This window comes from Lucilia cuprina, chromosome 3, assembly GCF_022045245.1.
Source record: "Lucilia cuprina isolate Lc7/37 chromosome 3, ASM2204524v1, whole genome shotgun sequence".
Lineage (NCBI taxonomy): Eukaryota > Metazoa > Arthropoda > Insecta > Diptera > Calliphoridae > Lucilia > Lucilia cuprina.
In genome coordinates, this window is record NC_060951.1 from 40,462,329 (window position 1) to 40,477,912 (window position 15,584).

General features: G+C 31.2%; 1 protein-coding gene across 1 annotated transcript; it reads right to left on the reverse strand.

Annotated features, from left to right (window-relative positions):
* Window positions 1-924: 924 nt before the first annotated feature.
* LOC111684534 (zinc finger protein hangover) lies at window positions 925-13,969 on the reverse strand. Its single transcript, XM_046947077.1, has 8 exons — window positions 13,964-13,969; window positions 7,940-8,881; window positions 7,000-7,152; window positions 5,850-6,933; window positions 5,252-5,671; window positions 4,254-5,155; window positions 3,640-4,188; window positions 925-3,004 (listed from the first exon to the last, which is right to left on the reverse strand). Exons 1-8 carry the CDS (start codon window positions 13,967-13,969, stop codon window positions 1,520-1,522), a joined length of 5,541 nt encoding a protein of 1,846 aa, XP_046803033.1. The 3' UTR covers window positions 925-1,519.
* Window positions 13,970-15,584: the final 1,615 nt, after the last annotated feature.

Sequence of the window (15,584 nt, forward strand, 5' to 3'; positions counted from 1 at the left end):
ATACAAAAAATAAGTAATTTTAATAAAGTCGGATTTAAGGTTTCAGAAATAATTCTCAAAAGCTATTTTGTCATCAACTAAAAAAAGGTAAGTGGTTTTTTACATCAATTAATTTTTTAGAAAAACTGTTTTCAAATTAATTTTACTTTATAATATTTTTTTAATTATTTAAAAAATGCCCTCAAATAAAATAAAAAAGCACAATACCATTTTCACATTTTTAACGTTTTTTCGAAGTTCGAATTTTCGAAAATTGTCTTAAAATCAAAAATTTTATTATTATTTATTCTTCGAACATGAGTACGAATTTTCGAAATCTGATAAATCCTGTTTATATTATTTTACAATTTTTCACTTATTTTTGAATTTTAAATTTAAAAAAATTTTAAAATATTCAAAATTATAAATGTCCAAAAATTTAGGATCATTTTAATAGGTATTAAATATTTTCGAACATAAATTCGATTTTTTTTAAAAAATTTTTAAAAATTGCAGAATTCTAAAAAACATTTAAATAATAACGATGTTATAACTTTTTCTCTGACGAATTTGAAAAATGTAAAAAATTGGTCTCAAAATTAAATTTTCACCTTTTCTCAGTTTAGGAGTAATTTTGCATATTAAATTATACTGTTGTCGATTTAATAGTACCAACCCAAGGTCAACGATTTTTAAACTTTTTTCCCCAAATAAAACAATATTTTTGTTAATTTTTCTAATTTATTAAGTTTTCTTTTGCTTTTTATTATTTAAATTGTGAAATTTAATTATATATTTCTTGTTGTTTTTTTTTTTGTTTCTTCATTCATTAATATTTAATTAAATTATTACAAGTTAATGCAATTAAAATAAAAATAAAAAGGTATCTTAAATAACTAATTTGTATTTGAAATTTTTAAGTTTTCATTTTTTTATAATTTTTCTTTCAAAATTTTGAATGTTATTGTATTTTGTATAATAAGTATTACGAATGCTTTTGTTGCTAAACCTTCAAAAGCTTAATATACCCGAAAGTAGCTTAGAGTATAGTAACGATTTAAAATTGATACATACAAAGCATTTAATTAAATTATTCATTAATTATTAGTTTTATTAATACTCTAACACTATAATGTATATATTTATAGAAGATTTATTAAGTTATAAGCAAACGAAAAGTTAAGAATAAATATAAACATAATATAATAAAAAAGAAAACATAATTGAAAAAAAGTTAAAAGAAATTAAAAGAGAGAATAACAATTCAAAGTGATATAATTTTAGTTGAATATAATAAAAATAATATGAATAACAAAAATCATAAGAAAAAATGTTAAAATACTTATTTTCAGTAGCAATTTGTTAAAAAGAATTATTGTACATTTATCCATTTGGATTTCATTAATTAAAGGGAAAGCAATAGAAGTGTATTTTTAAACTACTGGCACATGTTTTTAAGAAGATAGGTTGTTGGTAACAAAAATCATTTATTCATTTTCTTTGAATTCTAAATTATACATAAATAAATTCTCTATGATGACTACACGGCCAAAACATCACTACTACTGCTGCGACTTTTGTTCGATGATGATTTGGAGGATTTGATTTCGGTTAGTGTTACCGAACCGGGTCCATTAAGAAAATGCATTTTAACATGCTTTTGCAGTTCTTGCTGTGAATCGAAATACACTTGACATAAATCGCAGGAATAACGTGATTTTACCACCACATTACTATTGACTACTGATGAGGTGGGTGGTTTGCGATTTTCAGTTGAGGAGTTATCATCTTCATCATCATCGAATTCATCGGAATCATCTTCCTCACCCTCGACTTCGGTGTCATTATAACTGCGTGGTTGTGGTAGTTCAGGTGGTTTGTTAACTCCCCCCTTAAGACTAGAGGCCTCATTGGTGTCTTCGTTGGTAGAGGGATCCTCATCATCAGCATCACTACTGTCATCATCGTCATCATCTTCATCGTCGTCATCGTCCTCATCATCCTCTTCAACATCTTCATCACCACCTACCGTCTGCTGGGCTCCCACGGCCAAATCATCAAATTCTTCACCTTCTACAGGTTCCTCTTCCTCTTCTTCCTCGTCCTCATCGAATTCTTCTACGGCAGGTCGTCGTTGTTGCTGCTGCTGTTGCTGTGACTGTTGCTTTTCAACTTCATTATTATTGTCCACATCAGCTTCATGCTCTTGCTCCTGTTCTCCCTCTTCATCTTCATCATCCTCATCGTCTTCATCATATTGATCTTTAACACTATCCCTAGATTCTTCTTCATCGGCTTCGGGTTTACGTGGCAAGGAAGGTATTTTAATCTTTTTAAATTCCGGCATAACATCACTGCCTCCCTCCACTTTCTGTTGTGTTGGATTTTGGCTTTGAGTTTGTACTGCTGTTTGAGCTGTAACTTGCTGAGGCTGTTGCTGCTGCTGTTGTTTATTGGACTCTGGATGTTCCACGGGCACTATTACTGCTTCTTTCATATGATTATGCAAATGATTTATTAATTTCTCCTTGCGTGAAACATATGCTCCACATAAATCACAACCCCACTGGAATGGTCCATAGGGTCTCATGACCCTAGCTTCTGCAACTTTATGTTCAATCCATTCTGCTTTTGTTTCAAATTTAATATTACATCTACCACACGTATTAGCAGGATCACATTCAATTCTTGGTGGCTCCGGCAAATGACCCATTTCATTTTTATGCAATTCATAGAGATGACGCCGCAAATTGTTATTACTGATGAAGGTTGAAGGACAATATTGACACTTAAGTTCACGTTTACGTTTCTGGGGTCGATGATTGGCGCCGCCCATATTGGCAAATTGACGTGGCATTAGACCCACCGCTTGTAATCCCAGTAGATGTTGAGGGTTGATCGCCATCTTGGATTTGTTGGACTGATGTTGATGTTGTGTTTGCTGTTGTAGTTGTTGGTTTCGGTTGAGTTGTTGCTGTTGTTGTTGAACATTGCTGTTGCTCGACATATGTTGATCGGCTTCGTTCTATAGTTGGAAAAAGATAGGGACGAAAAGAGAACAAAAATACTAATATATGAAAACAAATTTCTTGATATTTGAAAGATAATTGCATTTATTTTATAATTTTGTGACTGGTGTGGAGGCAAAACACATGTCCAGAAATATTATGTTGAGAAATTGTTCCACTTGAAAGATTTAAGATGACTTTATTTATAGCACGTAGATTGATTTCGTTAATCTTTTTTATTTAAAATAGCTATGGAAAGGTTTACACTTTTAGTAGAAGATTTTGAAACACATCTTTTAAAAATCGAGCTTTTTAAGAAAATAACTTAAAAATCTTACTTTTCTCAGAAAAGTTTAAAATTTTAAAATATTTTCTTTAATATAAGAAAATTATTTTAATGACCTTCTCTGTCCTTTACTAAAAGTGTCCACATTTAGCTAATCAATTACTTTAGCTTAAACATTTTTTAAAATTTAATTTTTAAACAAAATTTCGACTGTCTTTTGCCAAACCTTTTTTCAACTTCATTCATAAACATTTTTTTTATTTTCGCTCATTACACGTAGTGGACATTTAAAACGCTGTTTTATATTTACGATTTAAGTTTATTTTTTTGACTTCAAAGCCTCACTGCACAAGTCCAAAAGCTCACCTGTTTGCTATCACCTCTGAAATGCCATTTCCTATGCACTTTAAGTGCTGTCATTTGTGTAAATGTCTTTGCACACAAATCGCATGCATACTCGCCATTATCGTTAATACGATCCATATAGAATTGATTAGGATCGGCGGGGCCAGTATCGAACATGGCCGCCAAGGGGTTATCAGTATACAATTCCATTTCATGCATTTGAATGTGTTTGGCAAAGAGATCCTGGTCCGTGAAACGGGCTCCACAAATAGTGCAAGCAACTTCTGGTAATTTTATTTTCAAATTACTAGCACTGCCCACAGTAGCATTAATGGCGTTGGAAAGGGTATTGTCACCATCACGGGATTGCTCATCGTCTTCATCATCTTCATCGTCTCCGGTTTTGTGTTTATACACAGCAGTAGCAGTTTCACTGGCTGCCTGGGTAATAGGTTTGCGATTGCAGGAGGGTATGTGATGTTCCAACATTTGAGCATCAAAGAATACCTTCTTGCACATCACACACTCTGAGGGTTCGGGTATTTGAGGATGTTTCTTATAGCGATGAACCTAAAAAGAAAAATATAGCTTTTTATAAAAACAAATTTATTTAATAAGTTTTTTTTTCAACTTACCCATAAACTTTTACGTCCACTGTAGACATTACCACAATCTTTGCAAGAATAATCATTGGAATCAAATTCATCATGAGAATTGATATGTATGGCCAATTTTTTATTGGTATTAAAGTTGGAGGGACAATATTTACATTGATACCAATACAAAGGACCCGCTTGGGTATCACCCAAACCCACATTACTAACCGGCGTTGAAATGCCCGATAAATCAGCTCCCACCGAACTATTATCCACCAAACCAGCAGCCATAGACTCATCGGCATTGTAGGCATCATCGTCTTCATTTATATTGGAAGAGCCTCCTTGTTTATTATGTACATTGGCCAAATGATGTTGCAACTCGACATCTGTACGATAGACAATGGAGCAAATTTCACATTCATATTGTTTAATAATCATATCATCCTTGAGCAAAGTATTGTGTATCTTAAACATGTGCACTTTCAAGCCCTTCTCGTAGGCAAATTCAGCATCACAGAGTTTACATTTGATAAATTGTACATTGCGTATTTGATGATCATTGAGCATGTGATAACGATAGGATTTCTTGGAGGAGAAACGTCGTTGACAAATGCGGCAACGCATACGTCTAAAACGTCTATCGGCTGCCTGTTCTAAAGATTTTCTTAATATCTGTTGCTGTCCACCCACTGCGGACTGTACAGCAGCATTACCTCCTGCCGCAGATTTGCTAGATGAAATTCCAAAATTATTATTTTGGGCACTTTGGTGAGAGCGCATATGATTGGATAGACCAATATTATTAGCAAAGACAGCATTACAAATCGAACATTCTCGAGGACTAGCATTAGTTACCGATCCATTATTATTATTAAGCGCTATATTAGGTTCCAAACGCATTTTCTTCGAAGCATTTTCACTTTCACAATCTTCATCCACTAAAATTGCAAAAAAAGAAAAAAACAAATCGGGGAAGAAAAACAAAAATTCACAAAATTAATTTTTATTTCTTTTCATACAACTCCTCCTCTTACCAACTGTCCCACCATTTGTTATAGACATTAAATCCTTCATCACATAATCATAACGTCCTGTATAGGGATTTTGTGGTGCGGTTGCTGAAGATCCGGCAGCTGCCTTAACAGCATCAGCATTTACTATGTATTCGAAACCAGTATGTCGTGCTTTATCCGCTCCATGAGCACTAACCATGTGTTCTCTTAAATTCGATAGCCGAGGATAACCTTGTCCACATTTTACACATTTATAGGTTTGTGGCAATTGATCGGGATGTTTAGACTCCATGTGACGTAAGACATTGTTGTAGTTGTTATATTGTTGACCACATATCGGACAAGCCTGAGGCATACGTGAGAAATATTGTGTTTTGGGTGTGGTATTAATGAGCGAAACATTAAAGTGACCACTGCGTGAGTCATCGGCTGAGGATGCTCCTAAGAAGAGAAAAAAAATTAATGAAAATTTGAGGAGACACATGAATTTTAAAATGGTCTCTAAAGAATTTTCACTACAAATTTTAAATTTTAGGTGAAATTTAAAAAAAAAAAATTTTTCTTTTCACTAAAAATTTATATTAAACTACAAAAATATGTTTTCTTTTTAACGACTTACCTCCCATCATTTTACTCGGCGAATTATCAGCACTTAATAAGAATTTTGTCTGTTCACCAAAATTGGCCAAATGCTTTTCTTGTACATGTTCCATAAACTTTTGTTGAGTTTCATGTTTTGTATCGCAAGTAACACAACGTAAAGTAACAATACAATCCATATTATTGTAGTGACGTTTACGATCTGCAGGATCTTCAATATCAACGGCACAATAACAACACTGAGTACTGCTAACATCTTTACGCTGAACATCAGCATGTTCATCATAGACATGTGAACGAAATTCCAATTTTAAACGGAAAGTTTTAGGACAAAGTTTACACTCGTACATTTTATTGACCAATAATTCTTTGGCGCGTACCTTTTCGGGAGCGGCTGCTACTGTTGCGGTAACAGCTGCTGCAAAATTAGCATTTCTAGCCATTAGATTATGCAGTACTTTGTGTAGATTTATACAGTTGCGCTTTTTCAAATGAGATATAAACAATGCTTTGGAATCATTCAATTTCAGACAATTGAAACAACAATTTCTGGGTAATGTTAGGTACTTTTTACGCATATGAGCCATGAAATTCTTATAGGTTGAATAGTATTTATTACAACAACGACAAGTCATATTTTGATATTGTCTTAGGAATTCATCGTTTTGTTGTAGGAAAACAATTTTCTCATCGGTCAAAAGTTCACGATACTTTTCGGGATTATCATAATCAAAACCAAATTCACTGTTATTAAAAGCATTAACAACTTCTTGTCGATATTTTTGTGGTGTTATCACGGCGCCACTGGATAACTTACAAGCATCGGCAGCCACAGCGGCAGCTACAGCACGTTGCAGTTCTAAGGAGGCATTTAAAGCGGCGGTTTGTTTATTTATAGATTGATCATTTTCCTCTAGCGTCTCAAAGAGATTGGGATGTAGATTTTTTTCATGACGTCTGGCATTGGCTCGTGTTGAAAATTTCAAATTACAAGCACGACAAGCAGCATCTTTAGTACTCATACGTATGGTAGTACTAGCTGGTAAAGGCTTTAAATCGGCTGGTGGTCTTATCACATCATAGTCATAGTTGGAAGTGGATTCCTAATAAAATTTTTTAAACAGGAAAATAAAATTGTTTATTTTCATCTAGGCGTTAGTAGTACTTACCATAAAATCTCCCTCATCAGCGGTTCGTTCTAAAAACATAGTTGGATCTACTACCATTTCATCTGATTCATCATGTTGCTGCTGTTGTTTAGCTCCATTATAATCATCATCCGCCTCAAGTGGTTCGTCTTTTATTTGTACTGCAGGTAACGGCTAAAATTATAAGAAATATACAAAAAAATCGTCTTCAATAGCTGTAGTGCATTAATTTTTAACTATAAACTATTTAAAAATCAGTTTTATATATATAAATATCGTTTGACAAGGTTGCACAACTATTTTGTCTTATTTTCGCAAATCTATAAGATTTCTACAAAAAAATCCTTTATTTTGTATTAATTACCACTTGAATTCAATATTTTGTTATTGAATTTATGGACCTATGTAAGCAAACCTATAAGATTTTTCCGGAAATCTTTTGTTTTCTTTGAAAATCATTTCAATTCAATATTTTGTTACCAAAGTGATGCACATAAATGTTAATTTTAAAAATAAACTTATAGAAGTTTGAAAAAAACCTTATTTAGCTAAAATGTTTGATGAAAACTAAACTCAAAGATTTTTTAAAAAAATTAAAAATTTTTTTACAGAACATTTTATGTAAAAATTTTTTGTGAGAAAAAAGTGAACTTTTTAGTAAAAAAATTTTAAATATTTTTAGTTTTACTTATTTTTCAAAGGGGACATTCTTTGATCAAATGAACTTAATGAAACGAGTTCTTAAATTTTAATTATAAAACAAACATTGGCACATCTTAACTTCTAAGTTTTTCTATAGATTTCATTTCATTTTAATCAAAAAATTTTGAATTTCCATACATTTCAAAAAATATTGCCAAAAGAAATATTTAAAAATTGAAATAAAATCTGTCCGTTAAAAAAATACTAATATTCAAAAGGAAATAGTATTGGAAAGGTACGCTGTATACGATACATTTACATTATAGGAGTATCGTCTAAACAAACGCAATTGTTGAACAGCACTTGTACAAGCTGCTGACGAGGAGGATGCCGCAGATCCTTCCAACAAACATTCATCGCTAGAACCAGCACCAGCCACCGAACTAACAGCAACCTTAGCAGTGGCAGTAGTGGTAACAGTAGCACTACTACTGCTGCTACTACTAGCCACCATTGCAGTAGTTAGTGTTGAGCTGTTTGTTGTTGTGATAGCCGTTGCAGTAGTTGTCACTGTTGACGGTGCCGTTATGGTACAAGTGGTTATTGTAGCAGTTACACTAGGAGTAAGAGGTGGTGGTGGTACTGCTGGCATAACGAATGATTGTTGTATGGGAGAACTAGTAGCACTAGCAGACAATTGTTTTTTGTCCGCTTTATGTTTAGTTTTACTAGAGGATGTCGACGATGATGTTGCGGACGCTTGTACATGTTGCGGTGTTGTGGACGACGTCGTATTTGATGCTGTATGCGTTGTTTGACTTTGCGTTTGTCGCTGAGACGTATTGTATTTATGTTTGGTATAGTGACGTTTTGTTAACGGCATAAGAATATTTAGTTGCTGTTTTTGTAATAATTTTTCTTGTTGCTGTTTAGTTTGTTGCGTTTTAGGACTCACATAGACTGTTAAAGATTTGCGTTTTTTTAGCGTTGATATTCCCTCCAATATGGAAGAAGCCAATGACTGTTGTTGTTGTTCTTCTTGCTGCTGGTGGTGGTGTTGCTGCTGTTGATCATCATAATGATTATCTGCTGTTTGTTGATGATGATGCTGTTCCGCAGATTTGTTTGAATGTTTTTCCTCTAGCCATGTACGCTGTTTGACTTGTGCGGCTAGACAGCGATTCTTAAAGGACTGCCAAGAGTTAAGGTAACTTATGCAGGCATGACAGATACGTAATGATAAGTTATCATGGCTAGAAATCTGTAAGTAGAAATAAATAGTGTATAATTAGTAAAATTGCATAACAAATTAAAAAGAAAATATAAGATTTTTTATGCCAGAAATAAAAAAGCTAAATTTCATTTTTAAGAGACAAATAGTTTAATAAAAAAATTCGAAAATTAACAATTTTCATTAAAATTTTAGATTAAAGTAAAAAAGTTAAAGGCTGTAGATACTAACAAACTTATCAAGTTAACTTTAAAAATATCAAAACGTATTCCTTCTGTATACATTAATAGAATACAATAACAACAATATGGTTATATACAATAGTGTTAATTAGAATCTTATTAAAAAGCTTTTGTTTTCTAAATGTTTATTTCAAGAATACATTTAATAAATTTAATAAAATATTTGCATAATTTAGGTATGTATAATAAAAAATTTAACTATGTACATTCATATGAGTATATAGATATATTTAATCAGTATTTTGTCTTAACAATTACTGACTGCAAAGCAAAGACGTCAGGAACACACAAAAAAAGTAATTATCCAATAGATATAATTATAAGGAAGGATAATAATTAAGGATACCAACAACAAGAATTAGAAGTATATAACATTTATATACAATACACAAACTACTTATATAATAAGGTATATAAAACAACACATTCTCACATCCCTGCATACAATTGATTACAAATAATTATTTGCTTGCATTTGCAAATGCATTCAAATGCACACACAGATTTCGTTGGACAGACAATTATACTTTTGTAGAAATTTAAAGCCATACAATTGCCAATTGCAAATTTAACACACGAACAAACAAATTGCAATGAAATGCAATTTTACTTAAACAAAGATAAAGTAACCATACAAGGACATAAATACCAACAACAACTAAAATAGCATCCAACTACTTATACATTAGGAGTAGGAGCACACACAACGCAACACAACCACAAACAAACAAAATTGATATTTCAAAATCTTTAATGTATGTAAACCCAGCATACAAAAATAAACTTAAACTAAAGCAGCACTAGAACTGAACTAGAACTGAACTAGAACTAAACTAGAACTAGAACTAAACTAGAACTAGAACTGAACTAGAACTGAACTAGAACTGAACTAGAACAGAACTAGAACTGAACTAGAACTGAACTAGAACTGAACTAGAACTGAACTAGAACTGAACTAGAACTGAACTAGAACTGAACTAGAACTGAACTAGAACTGAACTAGAACTAAACTAGAACTGAACTAGAACTGAACTAGAGCTGAACTAGAACTGAAATAGAACTGAACTAGAACTAAACTAAAACTGAACTATAACTACCTAGATCTCAACTACAATTGAACGGTTATTTGATCTAAATCTTAAATATCTAGTTGCTGTCAATTTTACTTCATATCCTTTTGCTTCCTGGGTTAAAATACAAACACTTAGTGCGTATATATTTGTGTGTGTATATTTTATATAAAATTATGCTTCAAATGCAAATTATATTTGTTATAATTTTGTTTTACACACATACAAACATATGTATGTAGAAAGCCGCAGCTGAATATACATGCTTAGTGTACTTGCATAAGTATATACTTAAAAACGAAAAGGGTCAATGACATTTTAATTTAAGAAATAATAAGCAGGAGACACAAATATTTAATATGCAATGGCTACTAATAGAGATAATGTTTCTGCTAAATATTCCTGATTTTATTCCACAAAATTACATAAGTAAAAATTTTAAAATTTTGAAAAAAATTGAGTAAAAACAATAGTTATGGGTATAGAACAATTCAAGTGTGAGTTTTAAGTTCAGCAAACTTACTCCTACTATTCTTGTTATTGAAGTTGCTGTTGTGGTTGTTATTCTAAATAAATGTTTTTAATTTATGTAAAACTAATGGTGGCAATTTTTGAAATCCCACAGCTCTTGTTAGACAAATTATTTGAAACTTACTGCATGTATTATAAATGAAATAAGTAAGAGTGATAGAGATGACGGAAGTGTGTTTGAAAAGATGGTAGTTGTGCCATTAAGAATGTGTTAAGGCAGTATTAGAAATGTTTAAGGAAAACAAAATATTTATATAAAAAAGATCGCTAGAAAACGAGTTAAAGTTTTAAACTAAAACTGAACTACTAAACTGAAAACTAAACAGAATTAAAAGATTGAAAGTATAAAGTGACTTAAAATCTTTTTTTCAAAATGTTCCCAATATTTTTGTGTTCAAAAAAGCGCAAGCATTAGAATTTTCATAAATCCATTTAGTCAAATAATATCATAAAACGATTATAATTCAATTAAACATATATTTAATTCAATTGCCTAAATGTCTATAATAAAAATGTCCTACACAAATCATCTCATTAATTATTAAGAACATAAAAGGAAACAAAAATAAATTATACATACTCCTACAACACTAATATTAACAACAAAATAAAAAAACATACAATACAATGAACAATTACGCAGGATGTAATAAAATAATAAACAATAAATATTGTATTTAATTTTAAAAGAAACTACCAGGGACTCATACTTAAATTTCAACAGAGTAGGAAGATGACAAGGTATTCCTTGTTAGCCCATACTTCTGAACAATCCAAGCTACTAAAACAACAGCAACATCAAGTAAGGCAAGAAAACCGAACATATCATTATGAAAGTACTTAACATAGTAGTTGTACTTGTTATTCATATGTATAGATGGATGTAAATGTAATTGCAAATTGAGGTGCTGTTGGTATGAAGTATGGAGTTAGTTTACCATGGAGTGGGTAAGGTGAATAAACCATTTCAAAAGAGAGTAACCACCAAAATGCACCACTGGCCGAACATTTATGCACACACACACACATACATGAATAACTATCTTATCCTGTATGTATATTGTTATATGTATACATTTATGTATGTCTATGTATTTATTGTTGTATATATGCAGATGCCTACTTGTAGGCATAACAACAAACACTTAATACATGACCATACGATGTATGTATATTAATATAAATTCATAATAAGTAGCCTGGTTAACATTTAATATCAAAGAAATTTTTCTTAAAGAGTTTGAGTTTAATAGGTTTTTTCCAGTTGTAAAACTAAAGGTATTCACTTCATATTGCAAATGTTTGTAAACAAAATAAAAACTATTATCTATGTACATTTTAATTCTTTTTTTTTTTTTTTTTTGAATCTTCTGAAATATTTATAAATTTTAATTTGTTGTCCAATTTGTGACAAATTGCAGTTATGCAAGTTTGCAATATAAAAATATTATATAATTATAATTCTAAATAATTATGCAAATTTATCATTATTATAAAAACAAAAGCTTTTTTTCAAATTACCATTAAAAGTTTCTAATAATTAAATATTTCTATAACTTTTTCGCAAATTTATTGCATCTTACATTTGTTTATAATTGTTTATCATTTATGTTGACTTAGATGCAATAATATTCCCAAAACGATTACATTCATTAAAGGTCAGTTTTTGTAAGTTAATACACATACATACCCCCAACTACAGGCATAATTATATAGAAAAACAAATATTCACTTGTTAATACCTATGTATGTACATATATTTTTGTTTGTATATCGTCCTTTTGTTCCCATATAGTTGGAGTAATAACAAATATAAAAGTACATATGTACACAAATATATGTATATAAATTTGTATGTATTATATGTACTTAATGCATACACTTGCACATCCACACACACAACACCCATCAATAGAGTACATAGGAAAACAACATTCATCCAACTAGTATAACATCATCATCACATAATATGCTATTTGATTAAAGTTTCTATTGAAATTGTAATAGAATCTAAAATTGGTATGGATAGTAAGTAAAATTAAATAAATTAAAAATTAGATATTTTTTGTTTTATATTAATTCAAAAAGGAGCAAATATTAGTTAGAAAAAGTATCAATTTTTCTTTATGATAAATATGGAAAGTATTTGCTTTCACAAAATCGTTAATGTTTTTGTATTCGAAAATATTTTAATTTTATTTCCAAAAAAATTTAACAAATTTGTTTAAAAATGTTCAAGTGCGAACATATTGAAAAAATTTAATCACAAATTACCATGATCCTGCAAAATTAGTACTCCATGCGATTGATTTAACAATGATGCGAAAATGGCTAGGAAACACATTACATGATGATCTAGGAGGTAAGCGAGATAGGTTTTGTCAGGGAAGTAGATTGGTTATTTAGACGTCGGTTCTCGTAGAATTATCTTCCAATACTAACAACATGCTCTCTTTATTAGGATAGGAATTAAGCAAATAACACGCTTATCACTCGACTTTTCTACCGTCTTTCTTTTTATTTGTTCTTGTTTCTTCTTAAAGGGAATCCCATTGGATCCTCATGGGTCTCCGAGTGAATGTATAACTTTTTGGTATACTACGATTTTAAACTAAACTAATTCACCCAAAATTGGAAGTACTTCAAGTATGTTATTTGTGGTGAAAATTCCACTTCCTTTTCCTCACTTTTTTTTGCTGGGAAGTCTATTTGCTTGTCTATGGACAAATCTATTTACCAGTCTATGGACTAGTCGATTGATTGATTAGTCTGTCAACATTTCTATTGACTTGTCTATGGAGTGGTATATTTACTAGTCTACGGACTAGTAGATTATGAGATAATCTAATTCACTTTTTTATAGTACAGTGTATTAAATATAACATAATATTACCTATTATGTTGACTTATAGCTAAAATTTATGTTATAAAGTAATATACTAACTTTACTTTAAAACTTAAAAACCTATTAAAATTTAAAACTATTTTAATTTCAAAAATAAATACTGCCCTTAAATTGTCCTCTATTAGGCTAAAATTGATTGCTCTTATTCAACCAGATTACTTAGGTTTAGTCATTTACACCATCTATATACATACATATATAAGGATTCATTTTGTAGGTCAACATCGTCATCTTACTCATAAAATAAAAACAACCAACAAAATTTCCATTTTGTTATAAAAATCAAAAATGTTACAAAACTATCAAAACCAAACTAAAATACTCGAAAATAGAAGACGATGGAAACAACTACTCCACACTTTACTTTCATTATTATCACGTGGTTTAGTAGTTGGCACCGCATGGCCGAATAGAGACTCAAAGGCAAAACCAAAAAGCTAGAAGTATAATACATTCGTGGTTTCTACTATTTTATGTACACGAAGCAGTTTGAATACCATACCATATATTTGAGTATTCATAACCACCATATGGATTTGGCAACAGTTTGGGAATGAAGAACAGCGGTACTCATACACAAGCGATAAACTGTTTCCAAAAATTCAAAAACGAACACACACATAATAAAGTAATCAAATAAAACGGCTAAAGAAGAAGAAAAAGAAAAAATACGAAACAAATAACAAAAGATAAATCCAGAAAACACCAGACGCACACAACCAAAGACGCAGGCAGTGTCACAATCAAAAAAATGTATAGAAATGCGTGTGGAATACAGAGAAACTACAGCATGTTTATGTAACTTCAAGCGAACATAATGGTTGGGTTTGTTATTAACAAGAACGAAAAATGGAACAGTTTTCGAAAAAAACATCAATCGCTGGCCTGGAATGGAAAGTAGCAGCTGTCGCTTGGTAACTGATGTTAATTATGAACTTCAAATGACGGCTGCAAAACAGAGCATTGTTGTACACACAAATCTTAAGCATGGACACGAGTTTGCTGTTGTTGTTTTTTGTATATAAACAACAACAAACTCAAACAGAAATCCATCATTACCAACCATTTTAGTAGCCAACCAGTTCAATATAAAATAACAATGGTAATAACTACAGCAAATACAAGCAAGCCATAACAACAACTTTCAGCCAAAAGAAATGAAACATAATATGGAAAACAACAATTCATAAATACACACGTACACGAACAGAAGATGAAAGCAAAATGTTGCTGTAAGCAGGTAGTTTGATGTAGATTAAAGGACATCTACAGGACACAATCTTTGCATGTAAAAGGAAAATAAAAATATCACAAGCTGTAAAATGTAATTAATTATAAAGAGTTATGTAAGTATGTCAAACATACATCTTATTTTTGATCTTTTTACTCTTTGGCAACAATGATGAAATTATTCTGGAAAACAACATCAATCCACTTAACCGAATAAAACTACAAAACGAAAAACATCAACAAATAAAAGAACAAAAGCAGAGATGGATGATGAGTGGAAATCGATAAAATAACGCGATGAGGATGATGACAAAAAGCCTATACACAAAAGAAAGAGAATACCAGGAAAAGGCAACCAAACGAAACCCGGCAGCCTAACAATCAGGCAATCGTCGTCAACGTCAGCCAGGCATAAAAAGAAACCAACCACCACCATCATCGTCAGCAAAATTATCATCCACATCGTCATTATTACTACCATACACATGATTTACTGTACAAATCCAGCATACCATACCGTACGAACTAGTGCAAAGTATATAAGGGGCGAGGTACGCATACTTCTGAAGAACACTTAAGGAAGGAAGAAGATGTATACAAATACAAATCACAAAGATACTCTCATACGCGTAAACTTTGTAAGCTGGATATAAAAGTAAATGCAGAATGGAATGATGTTATGATATGTTGCTTTGGATGTGGTGGACTGGTGTAGTTATACCAGCTATGGAAAGATTATATGAACATCTGCTTTT

Bases quoted from the DNA above. Each gene is read 5' to 3' on its own strand.
- LOC111684534 (XM_046947077.1), bottom strand. The intron at 7,153-7,939 runs GTAAATGTATCG...TTATAATTTTAG, and splicing joins TTAGACGATACTCCTATAAT to CCGTTACCTGCAGTACAAAT. The intron at 6,934-6,999 runs GTAAGTACTACT...AAATTTTATTAG, and splicing joins CTGATGAGGGAGATTTTATG to GAATCCACTTCCAACTATGA.